Source organism: Nerophis ophidion, linkage group LG08, assembly GCF_033978795.1.
Source record: "Nerophis ophidion isolate RoL-2023_Sa linkage group LG08, RoL_Noph_v1.0, whole genome shotgun sequence".
In the NCBI taxonomy this organism is placed as follows: Eukaryota; Metazoa; Chordata; class Actinopteri; order Syngnathiformes; family Syngnathidae; genus Nerophis; species Nerophis ophidion.
Genome location: NC_084618.1, coordinates 32489791 through 32507691, shown reverse-complemented (window position 1 = coordinate 32507691; position 17901 = coordinate 32489791). Strand labels below are relative to the sequence as shown.

Here is a 17901-nt window from a genome sequence, read left to right as displayed (position 1 = left end):
CACCAGCAGATGACATGGCACCCCAGACCATTACCAATTGTGGAAATTTGACAATGGACTTCAGGGAACGTGGATTCTGTGCCTCTCCTGTCTTCCTCCAGACTCTGGGACCTTGATTTCCAAAGGAGATACAAAATTGACTTTCATCTGAAAACATAACTTTGGACCACTCAGCAGCAGTCCAGTCCTTTTTGTCTTGAGCCCAGGCGAGACGCTTTTGACGTTGTCTCTTATTCAAGAGTAGCTTTACACAAGGGAATGCGACATATCTTGCATACGTTGGTGCGTGGTGGTTCTTGAAGCACTGACTCCAGCTGCAGTCCACTCTTTGTGGATCTCCCCCACATTTTTGAATCGGTTTTGTTTGACAATCCTCTCCAGGGCGCGGTTATCCCTCTTGCTTGTACACTTTTTTCTACCACATCTTTGTCTTCCCTTCGCCTCTCTATTAATGTGCTTGGACACAGAGCTCTGGGAACATCCAACCTCTTTGGCAATGACCTTTTGTGTCTTGCCCTCCTTCTTTAAAGTATCAATGGTCATCTTTTGGACAGTTGTCAAGTCAGCAGTCTTCCCCATGATTGTGTGTCATACAGAATCAAAACGAAAGACCATTTAAAGGTTTTTCCAGGTGTTTAGAGTTAGTTAGCTAATTAGAGTGTGGCACCAGGTGTCTTCAATATCTGACCTTTTCACCATATTCTAATTTTCTGAGATGTTGAATTTAGGGTTTTCATTGGTTGTCAGCTATAATCATCTTCTTTTTGGCAAAAAACACTTGAAATGTATCAGTCTGTTTGGAATGAATGTATACATTCTACAAGTTTGACTTTCTAAATGGAATTAATGAAATAAATCAACTTTTTCATGATATTCTAATAATATGACCAGCACCTGTTAGTGAAGAACCTTAACATTTGGATAAAATGTAATAAAGATATATCAATTATTTTACATTGTTTCAGCCAGTCTCCACATATTAATGTTCAATGACAACAATTAACACACAAAATAGATCACAAATGATCAACAGTGACATTTCCTCACCCATCATATAACTGAAGGAAAATAAGAATAATAACAATAATAATAAATGATAATATTATAATAATAATAACAATAAAAATACATTCCCATCACCTTTTATCTATGAAACATTAGGCTACTGAAATACTGACAAAGAAATAAATGCCAGCTGTAGAGTAAAATATTTTCAATATAGTACTTAAGCTTATAACATGCTCAAATTCTGGCTGCTTAATATGGCCTATTTTAATATCTCGATATTTTTAGGCCATATCGCGATATACGATATATATTACGATATTTTGCCTTGGGCTTGAAAGAACACTTGATACATATAATCACAGTAGTATGATGATTCTATCTGTCTACATTAAAACATTCTTCTTCATACTGCATTCATATATGCTACTTTTAAACTTTCATGCAGAGAGGGAAATCACAACTAAGTCAATTGACCAAAAGTGTATTTATTAAAGTTATTAAGCAGTGGCACAAACATTCATGTCATTTCCAAAACTGAAAGTGCAAGATTGTCAGAGACATTTTAAGTGTCAAATAAAAATGAGCTGCATAATAGGAAATCAAATAGTATTTGTCCTTCACTATGTGGTAGGTTACTACGGACGTTATTAAATTCCCTTCATTCTCTATCGAGTGACTTTTCAAATGATGCTACATATTGGCAGTAATGCTACTTTTTATATCAACGCTTTTGCCCCACACTTGACAAATTAAGGTTGTCTGTTCGACATATTCCCACGTGAAGCCGAACAACCGCCAGACGATGTGCCCCCTGCTGTTTTTATTGGGAATTAAGTCTTCCTTTATTTGTTACCAGATTCGCACCTTCTTTCTCTCGTATTACGACTCGTACGGCTACGTTAGCATCACAGCTAACGTTACCCAGTCTGCTACCTCTCTGCTGGGCGAGGGCGTAATACGTATGTGACGTATATTGTGACAGTATGTGACTTGTGTAAGCTTGTGCGCCTGCTTGTCTGTGAGAAGGAGAGACAGGAAAGAGTGAGAAGAGCCTGTAGTGTAATGCCTGCAGTTAAAAGCAACTGCGTGAGAACGTATACTCGAATATTACGATAAAGTCATTTTCTATATCGCACAGAGAAAAACCCGCGATATATCGTATATATCGCCCAGCCCTAGCTCAAATAATTATAAAGCACTTACTTGTCTTTGTAGCGTGGATCTAGCATTGTTGCCACGTCATAGGGGTTCAGTTTCCACATGGTCAAAACGTGTGTGCACCGCATCGAGTAAGGTGGCCTTCATGGTTTGAATCCCTTGGTGTTCTTTGCTCTCAATGCCTAGAAAGCGTGTCAAGACACGGACAGATGGGAAAACATCGGCTGCTGTGGCAAAGGCTGCACTAACCTCAGCTGTCAACTCTTGGAAGTGTTTTGAGAATTGTTGCAGTTTTCTCTAGCAGCGACCATTGGTTGCCTGTTATTGTGGCCGGCAGATTGCTGTCGCTATCTTCATCTTTTTCGTTTTGTAGGGTAAAATAATCCCACACAGCTGACATTTTTACCGGTAACTTTTAATTCACTTGGCCGTATTAACGGTTAGGACACAGACCTGTGGATGTGTTGAAGGTGTGCTGGAAAATGCGGAAAGGAAATTAGGGAGCAGCAGAAAAGTGGAATCGTTGCTTTGAAAAACACAGACCCGTAATTTAAAAAAAAAAACTGGATCTGGATTGTCATTTTCCCATGCCTTGCCGATACGCATTTGTTGGCAAATTTCGGCGGACAACCCTCATATATATATATATATATATATATATATATATATATATATATATATATATATATATATATATGTATATATATATATATATATATATATATATATATATATATATATGTATATATATATATATATATATATATATATATATATATATATGTATATATATATATATATGTATATGTATATGTATATATATATATATGTATATGTATATGTATATATATATATATGTATATGTATATATATATATATATATATGTATATGTATATATATATATATATATATATATATGTATATGTATATATATATATGTATATGTATATATATATGTATATGTGTATATATATATGTATATGTGTATATATATATGTATATGTGTATATATATATGTATATGTATATATATATATATATATACATATATATATATATATGTATGTATGTATGTATGTATGTATGTATGTATATATATATATATGTATATATATATATATATATATATATATATATATATATATATATATATATATATATATATATATATATATATATATATATATATATATATACACACATGTATATGTATGTATACAAATAATTTTCAACCCATATTCAGTTGAGTATGCTACAAAGACAACATATTTGATGTTCAAACTGATAAACATTTTTTTTTTTTTTTTGGTGTGCAAATAATCATTATTAACTTTAGAATTTGATGCCAGCAACAGGTGACAAAGAACTTGGGAATGGTGGCAATAAATACTGATAAAGTTTAGGAATGTTCATCAAACACTTATTTGGAACATCCCACAGGTGTGCAAGCTAATTGGGAACAGGTGGGTGCCATGATTGGGTAAGAAAACCGCTTCCCAAAAAATGCTCAGTCTTTCAAAAGAAAGGATGGTGCGAGGTACACTTCTTTGTCCACAACTGCGTGAGCAAATAGTCAAACAGATTAAGAACAACGTTTTTTAAAGTGCAATTGCAAGAAATTTAGGGATTTCAACATCTACGGTCCATAATATCATCAAAAGGTTCAGAGAATCAGGAGAAATCTCTCCACGTAAGCGGCACGGCCGTAAACCAACATTGAATGACCGTGACCTTCGATCCCTCAGACGGCACTGTATCAAAAACCGACATTAATCTCTAAAGGATATCACCACATGGGCTCAGGAACACTACTGAAAACCACTGTCATTAAATACAGTCCGTCGCTACATCTGTAAGTGCAAGTTAAAGCTCTACTATGCAAAGCGAAAGCCATTTATAAACAACATCCAGAAACGCCGCCGGCTTCTCTGGGCCCGAGATCATCTAAGATGGACTGACGCAAATGGAAAAGTGTTCTGTGGTCTGACGAGCCCACATTTCAAATTGTTTTTGGAAATATTCGACATTGTGTCATCCGGACCAAATACTGTTATCGACACAAAGTTCAAAAGCCAGCATCTGTGATGGTATGGGGGTGCATTAGTGCCCAAGGCATGGGTAACTTACACATCTGTGAAGGCAGCATTAATGCTGAAAGATACATACAGGTTTTGGAACAACATTTGCTGCCATCTAAGCACCGTCTTTTTCATGGACACCCATGCTTATTTCAGCAAGACAATGCCAAGGCCCATTCAGCACGTGTTATAACAGCGTGGCTTCGAAAAAAAGAGTGCAGGTACTTTCCTGGCTTGCCTCCAGTCCAGACCCATCTCCTATCGACAATATGTGGCGCATTATGAAGCGTAAAATACGACAGCGGAGACCCCAGACTGTTGAATGACTGAAGCTCTCCATAAAACAAGAATGGGAAAGAATTCCACTTTCAAAGCTTCAACAATTACTTTCCTCAGTTCCCAAACGTTTATTGAGTGTTGTTAAAAGAAAAGGTGATGTAACACAGTGGTGAAAATGCCCTTTCCCAACTACTTTGGCACGTGTTGCAGCCATGAAATTCTAAGGTAATTATTGTTTGCAAAAAAAAAAAAAAAGTTTATGAGTTTGAACATCAAATATCTTGTCTTTGTAGTGTATTCATTTGAATATGGGTTGAAAAGGATTTGCAAATCATTGTATTCCGTTCAGGGGCGCCGCTATGGATTTTGGGGCCCATGAAAAGAATCTTTACAAGGCCCCCAACACATAATTTTGTCATGCCAGGACTAGGATTGTTTTTGCTTCCTCCATGCAGAGATGATGTGGGACGAGTCAGGCATGGATAAATAAATAAATAAATGGGTTGTACTTGTATAGCGCTTTTCTACCTTCGAGGTACTCAAAGCGCTTTGACACTACTTCCACATTTTACTCATTCACTCACACATTCACACACTGATGGAGGGAGCTGCCATGCAAGGCGCCAACCAGCACCCATCAGGAGCAAGGGTGAAGTGTCTTGCTCAGGACACAACGGACGTGACGAGGTTGGTACTAGGTTGGATTTGAACCAGGGACCCTCGGGTTGCGCACGGCCACTCTCCCACTGCGAGTACATATTTTTTATTAATACACTATAATGCAAAAAAAAGGCAAAACAAAGGACGCGCTCGGTGGCGGCTAATCTTTACTAAAACTTCAACAAAAACAGCACAATGGCATGGCTATCTATAAATAAACAAAATATGCTATCAAAGATATTCAATAAACAAAAAACTTGCACTGAGGCAAAAAATACAAAGATCTTACGTGGTCCAAATGGTTAACAGCGTGGCAAGGCGTGAAGGTTTGTACGTAAAATGCAGGCATGAAGGCATAAGGCAGAATGCAAAGTACCCAGAAAGATGAACAGAAAGCAAGTGGTAACAGGTGTGAGAGGCTGAGGATCGGGGCGTGACTAGGGGAACCAGGTGGAAACTAATGAGTAGCTATGGTGACCAAGAAAACAAGGAAGTGCAAACGCAAAAAGAGTGTAGAAAACAAAAACAAAACATGATCACACATAAAACCAGATTAACAGGCATGACAGAGCCCCTCCATTAAGCACAGCTTCCAGATGTCCAACAATGATCAAGAGTCATGAGAGGGCAGGAGGGTAACATGGCGGTGGATCGCCAAACCACGTGTCCCCGTATCCTTCGGGGCAGAGTCAGGTGGCGGCGACGCGTAGAGGACCGAGGTGGGCGACCGGGGAACGGCCATATCCGTGGCCGACCCCCTTGGCGAGGCAGACGACCATGTAGAGACCACAACTGTGGCCGACGAGGAGGGCGTGGCGGACGACCACGTAGTGGCCACAACTGTGGCCGACGAGGAGGTCGGCATCCTTGGCATAGTGGACGCCCACGTAGCAGCCACATCCGTGGCCGACAAAGAGGCAGACGCGTCATCATCGTGGCAGGCGTTGGCGCTCGACGTGGACTTGGCCTTGGCCCTCGGTTTGGACTTGGACTTCGGCTTGGAGCTTGACTCGGACTTGGCGCCCGACCTGGACTCTGACTTGGCGCTCGGACTTGGCGCCCAACCTAGACTCGTACTTGGCGCCCGACCTGGACTCGGACTTGGCGCCCGCCCTGGACTCGGACTTGGCGTCCGACCTGGACTCGGACTTGGCGTCCGACCTGGACTCGGACTTGGCATCCGACCTGGACTCGGACTTGGCGTCCGACCTGGACTCGGACTTGGCGTCCGACCTGGACTTGGACTTGGCGGTCAACTAGTACTTGATGGTCGACTTGGACTTGGCGGTCGACTTGGACTTGGAGTTGCGACTGGCGGCGCTTGGCATCGTGGAGCTGCGACTGGCGGCGCTTGGCGTCGTGGAGCTGCGACTGGTACTAGCCGTGGATGTGGACTTGGTGCTGAACTTGAACTTGGATCAGGACTTGATCTTGGTCGTGGACATGGCGCTAGCCATGGAGCAGGTCGTGGCGCTAGCCGTGAAGCAGGTCGTGTTGCTAGCCTTAGACTTGGACTTGAACTTGGTGTTAGCATCAGACCTGAACTTGGAGCTAGCCGTGGACCTGGACTTGGTGCTAGCATCGGACTTGGTCTTGGGCTTGGTGCTGGACTTGGACATGGTGCTGGATTTGGACTTGGTAGAATTGGTGCTGGTGGAGGTAGCCTCGCTTGAAGCCGCGGCTTAGCCGGCCGAAAAACTGGAGGTGGGGGACGTGCTGGTCGCTGTGGCTTGGAACCATACTGGGCAGAACCAACCAACAAGCTCCCAGCCCCCCCTCAAGGAGTGGCTCCCAGACACTCTCACCGTGACACGGAACAGTCTCTTGGGGTGGGTGGGGGGCAGTGAGGAGGAGGGCAGAATCTTCCCCTTTAAATTCTCCATATTGTCTTTTTTTTTATTTGTCTTGGTTTGATTCTTTGAAAAAAAATCTTGTGGCTTGGGGGGTGGGGGGGGTTGAGTCCTGGGGGGTGTGGCATGAACTTTGAATTTATTTTGATTATCTGCAGAACATTTTTTTTTGTGCCTTGGGAGGGGCTGAAAAAGCCGCACAGAACGAGCTTGTCAGTCAGCGTTGAGGGGCAAGTCCTGCCTTTCTTCTGCGTGTGCTTGTGCGCTGCTCCGGCACGCCGCCTGGGACGCGAGCGCCCCGACAGCGTGCCGCCACCGCGCGATGGGCAGGACGCTGAGGAGGACATCCGGGTGTCAGGCGACTGGGGGCGGAATCGGTCCTCTGCATCCGCCATTTCCGCCAACAGTTGGCTCCACGCGAACATAGCACCGGGAGGCAGGTCTTCATCCGCCAACTCCTCTTCGTCATCTTCGTCATACGCCGATGGCTGGGCGTCCGCGACGAGCCAAAGGAACATCTCCTGCTTGTCTGCGTCCGTAAGGAATATTTCTTCCAAATCTTCTGCAAGGAAGACCTCGTGCTGGGTACTTTCTGTCATGCCGGGACTAAGATTGTTTTTGCTTCCTCGATGCAGAGATGATGTGGGACGAGTCAGGCATGGATGTGAGTACATATTTTTTTTTAATACACTATAATACAAAAAAAAGGCAAAACAAAGGACGCGCTCAGTGGCGGCTAATAATCTATACTAAAACTTTAACAAAAACAGCACAATGGCATGGCGATCTATAAATAAACAAAAGATGCTATCAAAGATATTCAATAAACAAAAAACTTGCACTGAGGCAAAAAATACAAAGATCTTACGTGGTCCAAATGGTTAACAGCGTGGCGAGGCGTGAAGGTTTGTACGCAAAATGCAGGCATGAAGGCATAAGGCAGAATGCAAAGTACCCAGAAAGATGAACAGAAAGCAAGTGACATAAATAGTGGCCATGGTAACTAGAAACAGGTGTGAGAGGCTGAGGATCGGGGCGTGACTAGGGGAACCAGGTGGAAACTAATGAGTAGCTATGGTGACCAAGAAAATAAGGAAGTGCAAACGCAAAAAGAGTCCAGAAAACAAAACAAAACATGATCAAACATAAAACCAGATTAACAGGCATGAAAAATTTCATATAATTTCATCATCATTAGGGGCCTCTCTGTGCCCCCCTCCATCATGGGCCCCTAGAATCCGTCTCCTTTACCCCCCCTTTTCGGCGCCCCTGATTCCGTTTATATCTACATCTAACACAATTTCCCAACTGAAATGGAAACAGGGTTTGTACAAATGATTGTCTATAGCCTCCATTTATAAGAAAGATGTGCTTACCATTTGGTTTAAACAGCTTATTTTTGTATCCTATCAGTTGGCATCTCCTGCAAACAAACCTCCTTCCTTATGGGGACCAAGTGGAAGTGATAACTAATCCCGGAAGGAATGTGAGCAGAACAGCGAGTGCAGTACCAGCTACAGCCCGATGATGGGGATGCTGTGCAAATGTCTCACACTCAAACTAACCAGTAAACATGTTTTATGGGCCAAAGCTTAAAAGTCACTTGGGCAACTTCAGAATGGATCTGACTATTATTTAAAAAGGTTTCCCTTTCGGGGACCTGTTTTTTGTCCTCATACCGTAAAAGGTCCCCTAAAGGTGACTTTGTAAACAGAGCGACTTCACCATTAAGTAAGCATTGCAAGAACACACACACGCACACACGCATGCTTACCAAATCACACACATTACCACTCTTTTTTTGTCACACAGCAGAGCGTCGATTGTGATGTAAAAACAATCATTTGTACAGATATAACATTTCAGTTTGCATTGATTAAAGTAAAGCTATGACAGACTGAACAACACATAACTTAAAGTACTTTACAATCCCCCCACATCAGACCGTGATGACAATGCAGTATGAAATAGGGTTGATATATCGTGGGTTTGTCTCTGTGCGAAATAGAAAATGACTATCGTGATATTCGAGTATACTTTCTCACGCAGTTGCTTTTAGCTGCGAGCATTACACTGCAGGCTCTTCCCACTCTCTCTTGTCTCTCCTTCTCAAAGCGACGTAAAACAAGCGCACCTTCTTACATACGTCACATACGTATACGCCCTTGCGGAGTAGAGAGGTAGCGGCATGGGCAACATTATCTGTGGTGCTCACGGAGCAATACGAGAGAAAGAAGGTGCAAATCTGGTAGCAAATACAGGAAGAATTAATTACTAAGAAAAAATGCATGGGGTCCATCGTGTGGCGGTGGTTTGGCATCAAGCGGGAATATGTCGAACATACAACAGTAATATGTCAAGTATGTGGCAAAAGCGTACAAAAAATAGCAGCTCCACTAATGTAGCATCATTTGAAAAGTCACCTGCTAGAGAATGAAGAGTGCTTGATCTCTGCATGTCAACATCTTAGTTCGGTGCCACACCAACACAATGCCGAAGCAACCATTTCCACATCAACACTGTATGAAAAAAAATAGTCAACAACAGAAGGAGATAACGTCCGCAGTTACCTACCACATACTGAAGGACATACACTATTTGATTTCCTGTTAGGCGGCTCATTTTATGTGACACTTATTGAAATATCTTGAGACATCATGCACAAAAGTGCACTTTATTTGTTTTAAACTATTGTAGTGGCGTTCTGTACAAAAAGTGAACTTTAATTCAGTGTTGTTTTGATATGTCATCTTAGAGACATCATGCACAAAAGTGCATGACTGACAATCTTGCACTCTCTGTTTTGGAAATGACATGAATGTTTGTGCCACTGCATAATAACTATTTAATATATACAGTTTTGGTAAATTGACTTAGTTGTGATTTCCCTCTCTGAATGAAAGTTTAAAATGAGCATTTATTAATGCAGTATGAACAAGAGTGTTTTAATGTAGACAGATACAATCATCATACTGGTGTGATTATGTGCATCAAGTGTTCATTCAAGGCCAAGGCAAAATATCGAGACATATATTGTGTATCGTGACATGGCCTAAAAATATCGAGATATTAATAAAAGGCCATATTGCCAGCCGTAGTATGAAGTATAAACGATAAAACTTTGAATTTTTATAGTATGCGAAAGTTAGACTCCTACCTTGTTTACTTCCCTCTCAACATTGAAGTTTTGTAATGAATCAGAAATATCAAGCAACTAAAATGTGCCAAACACGGGGAAGTTTTGATAAAGGGTTTTGAATATCACCCATAATGCACTATAATGGATTTATATATGTGTAATTTGAAATTAAATCCACGCTGAGATAGGCTCTAGCAACCCTGCGACCCCGAACGAGACTAGCGCTAGTGAATGGATGGATGGATGTACGTGTTTTACAATTTCAACATAGTTCACTGAGCAGGATCTTTGATATGTGTGACCGTATGTTGACTTTATTTGTTGGTTATGTCATTCAAACTATGAATGGGGAAAGTTGTTTGGATTGGGTCACATAAATTGAGGCTTTGCGTAACTCACTGGTAAAGGACATTAGTGGTCATTGACCGTCGCCTTTGCTTTTGTACACCAGAGGGCAGTGATTTCACCTGAATTCATTCCACAGGGGAACAAATCTAGGGAAAAACATGACACGGCCAATCTTTTTGTTAAACTTGTGATGTCTCGCGGGCTTCATTGAAGCGCCTGGCGGGCCCCACATGGTTTACACACTCCTGATATAAATTTCAGGTTAAGAGCTAATATTTAACTGTAACATGTAAACTTTTTTCAATTTTCTCCAGGCATACTACTCCAGAGAAGTTTTTCATTGAGGCCTGTGATGAAGGGGTTGATGCTGTCCTGGCAATAGACAGGGTCTCAAATGAGATGACCCTCACAAGTAAGATCCGTTTTCATACAAACTCCCAAATAAAAATTCTTGTTTCATCACTAAACATACTTTTTTTAAATAATATTTGACTGTATGTTGTGAAAAAGTTTTAATTGAACTATTCAAAGGGTATCTTGACCTTAAATATTATTGTCTGCCCTTCAATTCTTCTCAAATATGTTCCTTTAGCATGGTACTACTTCCTCTTTAGAAATGAATGGCCTCTGATGATTTTTCTCTTTTTAGACTTGTAAATGTTGGATACTCATGTTAAACAATAGTTTTTCAACAGTTGCTAATTTGTTACGCCACTGAGTACTTATGTGGGCATCCTAATACCGGCTGTCGGCGAGCCTCTTCCCCATCTTAGACTTAGACAATCTTTAATGATCCACAAGTGAAATTGTTCCTCACAGTAGCTCAGTTACAATGATTGAAAATGTAAGGATGGAAAGGACAATGCAGGTATAAATAGACTAAATATAGTGAAATAAAATATAACATATACCGTATTTCCTTGAATAGCCGCCGGGCATATAATATGCGCCTGCCTTGAATTACTGCCAACTCGAACTTTTTTTTTTTTTTCTTTGTCATGAAAAGGGGAGGTTTTTGTGGTTGGTGCACTAATTGTAAGTGTATATTGTGTTTTTTATGTTGATTTAATAAAAAATAAAAATATATATTTTTTATTTTTTTATTTTAAATAAAAATTAATAAAAAATTATTTTGCGGCCCGGTACCAATCGGTTGGGGACCACTGCACTAGACCACATCAGGGTCGTCAGAGTATTTCTGCAGGTGGCAGGACCTGGAACTATAGTGGAAGTCTGAGGTGTAGAGGATGAACAGGAAAGGAGACAGGACGGTCCCCTGTGGAGCACCTACACCACTGACCACAGTATCCGACAGGGAACTCCCCAGTCGTAAAAACTGGGGTCTGTCAGACAAGTAATCAGTGATCTAGGACAGTGGTTCCCAACCACTGGACCACTTGGTACTGGGCCGCAGAATAATAATTTTTTATTTCTTTTTTTTAATTTTTTTTTTTTAATTAAATCAACATAAAAAACACAAGATACACTTACAATTAGTGCACCAACCCAAAAAAACTCCCTTTTTCATGACAAAAAAAAAAGAATGTTATTTGGGTAACAATGGACAGTTTTGTAGGGATGATGGAGTCCTCAGAAATTCGTGTAGTCTGGGAGGCAGTCTGTGATTCGGTCAATATCTGTCTCGTAAGGCTTACAGAGTACGTCCCAGTCTGTGGTCTCAAAACAGTCCTGCAAGGCAAGGCATGCTTCCTGGTTTCGCCTCTGCACTGATTTTGTCGAGACGGGCTGCCTCCTCACAGCAGGAACACATTGAGGTGTTAAAAGCACCAGATTGTGATCAGACCGTCCCAGGGGGGAAAGGCAGTGGAACTGTATGCATTTTTGGAATTAGCATACAGTAGGTCCATAGTTTATTGTCCCGTGTTGCACAGTGCACATATTGATGGAAAGTGGGAAAATAGAGTCCAAAGAAACATGATTAAAGTCACCCGAAATGAGAATGAGGGCATCGGGATGTTTTGTCTGTTGCTTAGCAACAGCGGCATGAATGGTGTCGCAAGCAGCAGCCTCGCCAGCAGAAGGAGGGACTTCCACTCCGATGAAGATTACAGAAGTAATAATATGGTCGAATTCCAACAGCCAGAAGTTCAATGTCCGGCATACAAACACACTCCTTTCTTTAATCTGCTGTTATTTCTTATCGTTTCATGCCCTTCTGCCTGTTCTGATACTACTCTTACTCCTGATACTTAAGTTTATTGGTCCGCAACATTTTACACCGGACTGTTTTTTTAAACACGTACCACCAGTAATTATGAATTTGGATTAGCCCCTAAACGCAGACGAAAAAGATGATTCCATTGCAGCATTACTACTACATCTCTATCCTCCTTCAAAAGCGCTCTAAAACAACACCTCCAGGCAACTTCAAACCTTTACTAATACCCTCCTCCATCCACATCCCATCTCCCCGGACTATAAATAACCTAATGTAAATAATCAAATGTACTTCTTATGTATTTACTTGCTCATATGCTATCTGAACTCACTATGTTCTCTGCTCGCTGTACATATCCTACCAAGTAAGACCTACACTGTTTCAATGTCCATTTCTCTGTTGATGCAATTGTTGATGACTGAAGTACTGATATCAACCAAAGCTCCTCATCCCACCACCCCGGGTTGTAAATAGTGTAAATAATTCAATGTATATACTATGATGATTAACCTGTGTGATAACTGTATTATGCTGATAGTATATATTTTTACCATGAATTGATTAACGTGGACCCCGACTTAAACAAGTTGAAAAATTGATTTGGATGTTACCATTTAGTGGTCAATTGTATGGAATATGTACTGAACTGTGCAATCTACTAATGAAAGTATCAATCAATCAATCAATCAATTGTGTTCATGAAACAAAAGAAAAAGCCAGAATAAAGCAAAGATAATTTCGTAGACTAATATTTTTTGTCTTATTTGTAATCAACAACCTATTTTCCCCTGATGTAAATAAGACTATAACGAGTTAAAATAAAGTGCACGTTGACTAAGACGATAACAAAATATACTGCAATTTTTGACGACTAAAAAAATTTAAACGAAAATGTTGATTGAAAATAAATCCATATATATTTAATTTTGTATTGTAGGTGGGTTGAAAAATTGGGATTACAGCATATTCAATCACAGATCTTTAACAATGCCAACATTCCACAGGCCACAATCAACAACCTGAACAACTATGTTGCACTGCGTGAGGAAAATGGTGGTCACATCAGATACTGACTGCTTCTCTAACCCCACCAAAACCCCAATAAAGCAAAACTGCACATTTCAGTGTGGCCTTTTATTGTGGACAGCTTAAGGCACACCTGTGCAATAATCATGCTTTTTAATCAGCATCTTGATATGTCACACCTGTGAGGTGGAATGGATTATCATAGCAAAAAAGAAATGCTCAATAACACAGGTTTAGACAGATTTGTGAACAATATTTGAAAGGAATAGGTATTTAGTGTATATAGTAAAAGTTTAGGTCTTTGAGTTCAACTTATGAAAAATAAAAGCAAAAACAAAAGTGTTGCGATCATAATTTTGTTCAGTGTACATCAGTATGTGGAGAAAAATCATGGAATGGATTATGCAAAAAGTCATACAATATAATAATGATATGATCGAGTTTAAAAAACTGTTCAAATGCTAAGTGTTTACAAAGTACAAAGGAAGAGGAATACTGATAAACATTGAACCTTATTGATGAAAGACACAACATATCAGATTTCAGTAAATTATGCGCACAATACAGTAATTTAACAATATATTCATGTGAACTGTATTAATATTTATTAATTAGTTAAATTGTTGTGTTAAAATAACAATTACCTGTCGACGTAAAAGATGTAAGATACTCCGATGGTCCCTGGTTCAATCCCCACCTAGTACCAACCTTGTCACGTCCGTTGTGTCCTGAGCAAGACACTTCACCCTTGCTCCTGATGGGTGCTGGTTAGCGCCTTGCATGGCAGCTCCCTCCATCAGTGTGTGAATGGGTGAAAGTGTTTTGTCAAAGCGCTTTGAGTACCTTGAAGGTAGAAAAGCGCTATACAAAGTACAACCCATTTACCATTTACTATTTTTTGGACATGTTAGAATGTGAATCTTTAAATGTGGTGTAAACCTTGTAACTGTTTATTTACATGTTTGAAACTTAACACTATATTAATTTTTTTCAATACTCTTTTTGCTGTTTTTACACGTCCAAAATAAATACTTACAATACTAACAAGTTTACCAGTGTGTTTATTTGCCTCCTCCACTAAGACTTTCAACTATATGGCTTTAATCTTCATTTTTCATGTACAGCTACTCTGCTCTCCCACAATATTCCTGTTAACTTCAAGTAGCACACTCAAAATCCTCATTTTAATAGGGGGTCAGCACCACCTTTGCCCTTCTTATAAACTTGCATGCAATCATAGTAGGTCATTTGCAACACACCCACAATTGTACATGCTATTTTAAAATAAAGTTTTTGTGTCTTTGGATTTCATTAGATCAAAGTTTAGATGTGTTATTACCTAAACCAGGGGTAGGGAACTTATGGCTCTAGAGTCAGATGTGGCTCATTTGATGACTGCATCTGGCTCTCAGATAAATCTTAGCTGACATTGCTTAACACACAAGTAATGAATAATTCCGCTGGTAATCACGATGTTAAAAATAACGTTCAAAATATAAAACATTCTCATGCATTTTAATCCATCCATCCGGTTTTTACCGCACCTGTTCAAGAAATAACAATGTTATTAAAAGAATTAGAGACTTATTACACTCTAAAAATGTTGGTCTTACTTAAAAAATGCACACATTTGTTAAAAAATAAGATATGTCAGTCACGGAAATACATTTTAAAATATTTGGCTTTCATGGCTCTCTCAGCCAAAAAGGTTCCCAAATCCTGACCTAAACTGTCTTCTGGTGCTTATTTCAAAGAAGCTCATACCAAGATATTATTTTTGTAACCTTTATTTACCCAAGGTCATTCAGTTGAGATTAAGAGTCGTTCACCAGTGTGGATGGCACTAGGAGAAAGGTAGTTGAGGTGTCTTGATTAAGGACACAGCAGCAGTAACAAGGATGGCGGACGCTGGGTCCGTACCAGAAACCTTCAAGTTTCTGAATGACCACTCTACCATCTCAGCCACACAGACACAGTATTTGCAAACCCTGTTTTAAAGCATCTAATCTGTGGTGTTTTCGCAGGTAGAGAGGGTATCCCTTCCTCCACAGTGACCAGGCCTATCTGTGGCATCATGGGAACCATTCGCCTCATTGCTGGTTGGTATCATGTTGTAAGAGAATGCTGCATTGTACTGTCCTGTTCAGCCTGATAGCTGAGCACTGACTATCTTTGCATAGGGATGTACTTAATCCTCATCACAAGAAAGAAGAATATAGGCAGTGTCCTGGATCATGCAGTGTGGAAGGCAGTGGATTTCGATATCATTTCTTACAAGAAGACAGTGTTGCATCTATCAGAGACCCAGGTATGAGAACCCATGTAAGACCGTTGAGAAAATTTTGTCCACCAAACAGTGTGGCTTTTAAATAACTAAAGCTGCCTCTACACCAGGTTATACAGGATATAACCCACCTAACCTTATACCTGTCCACATACACCATGCTATCGTTTCAGACTCCCTCGCCCCTGCGTCCGCTGGCGCAACTCAACCTAGTACGCATGCGTGGAAAATGGCAGACGCGCACATATTATAGTCATAGTCACCTCTGACCTCGAAGTCTGGTATGTGAAGTGTTTCAAAATGGGTGTGAGTTTTCCTTGCCCCTATGTGGGCCTACCGAGGATGTCGTAGTGGTTCGTGTTGTGGTTTGTGCAACCCTTTGAGACACTAGTGATTTAGGGCTATATAAGTAAACATTGATTGATTGATTGAATGAAGCCTATTGCCACATTTCTTTGATCAGTAAACCTTGCTTGCCTCATCATCGGCAGCTGCTAGACTAGCCCTATTGTCGTGAATCAGACCTGAGCCGTCATAAATGAATCAAATCTTTAATGGACGGGTGAAAGTAAACAATGACTGCGGCATGGGCACTTCCAAACGTTTTTAGTCCCCTGCTGTTCAGTTTTCCCTTGGAGATCAGTTTTCCAATTGTTAGGTTTACAATGTTTACATGCGCTGCGAGAACTAGCGTATGCCGTTTACATGTGAAGTAGGGGTCCGCTTAACTCCTCTGCTGCAAAAGTCAGCAGGCTATTCCCCAATAAGTCATCCATTAGGTCGTAATGGACAAAACCGTCAGGATTCCAGCCGCTGGTGTTGTTCTGTTTTTTAGCCTCATGGTATGCCGTGTTGAGCGTCTTCCAACGATACTTAACCTGCTCGGTTGTCCGAACATAGCCAGCATAGCGCAAGTCTTCACACACTTTTTTTTTTTATAAATTTCACCGTTCCTGTGCTTTCTTTCATCTGTACACATCATAATGTTAAGTTCTTTCAGAATGCTAAGGCAGACCGTTGTCTCTTCATCACACCAATAATGCTGATTTTTGCTGAAGTGTGTTTGTATTTCTCCTTCTTCTTCCTTGTTCTCATGTCTTTCCCGCCCTGCTTTTGAAGTGCCACTCAACGCAGCACCGTAAACGTGATGAAGTTCCGTCCGACGTCAGAGTAAATAGGTCTCGGGTGTATACATTCGTGATTAAATGGTTTTGGACAGGCGTACCCCAGCAGTCCAAAACTGTTAATCCGCACATAGTTTGGGGCCCGCAACGGTTTATTTCAGGTGTTTACATGTGCAGTGCAAACCTTTTTCCAGAGGGAGACTTGAACAGCAAGGGACCACAAATGTTCGGAAATGTGCATGTAACCAGGCTCATTGTCATAAAGAACATTTTAAAAACACTGTTTCCATTTGAGTTGGGGAATTGTGTTAGATGTAAATATAAACGGAATACATCCATCCATTTTCTACCGCTTATTCCCTTTTGGGGTCGCGGGGGGCGCTGGCGCCTATCTCAGCTACAATCGGGCGGAAGGCGGGGTACACCCTGGACAAGTCGCCACCTCATCGCAGGGCCAACACAGATAGACAGACAACATTCACACTCACATTCACACACTAGGGCCAATTTTTTAGTGTTGCCAATCAACCTATTCCCAGGTGCATACAATGATTTGCAAATCATTTTCAACCCATATTCAATTGAATGCACTACAAAGACAAGATATTTGATGTTCAAATTCATAAACTTTATTTTTTTTTGCAAATAATAATTAACTTAGAATTTCATGGCTGGAAAACGTGCCAAATTAGTTGGGAAAGGGCATGTTGACCACTGTGTTACATCACCTTTTCTTTTAACAACACTCAATAAACGTTTGGGAACTGA

The 17901-nt window shown here is 40.6% G+C and overlaps 1 protein-coding gene across 3 annotated transcripts in view; it reads left to right on the top strand.

Moving 5' to 3' along the window:
* Window positions 1-17901, top strand: part of sacm1la (SAC1 like phosphatidylinositide phosphatase a) — an 89643-nt gene that overhangs the window by 7752 nt on the left and 63990 nt on the right. For all 3 annotated transcript variants that reach the window (XM_061908295.1, XM_061908293.1, XM_061908294.1), the window contains exons 2-4: window positions 10835-10932; window positions 15750-15824; window positions 15906-16033. In XM_061908295.1, coding sequence (XP_061764279.1) covers window positions 10835-10932; window positions 15750-15824; window positions 15906-16033 — 301 coding nt within the window. The remainder of the gene's footprint in view (window positions 1-10834; window positions 10933-15749; window positions 15825-15905; window positions 16034-17901) is intronic.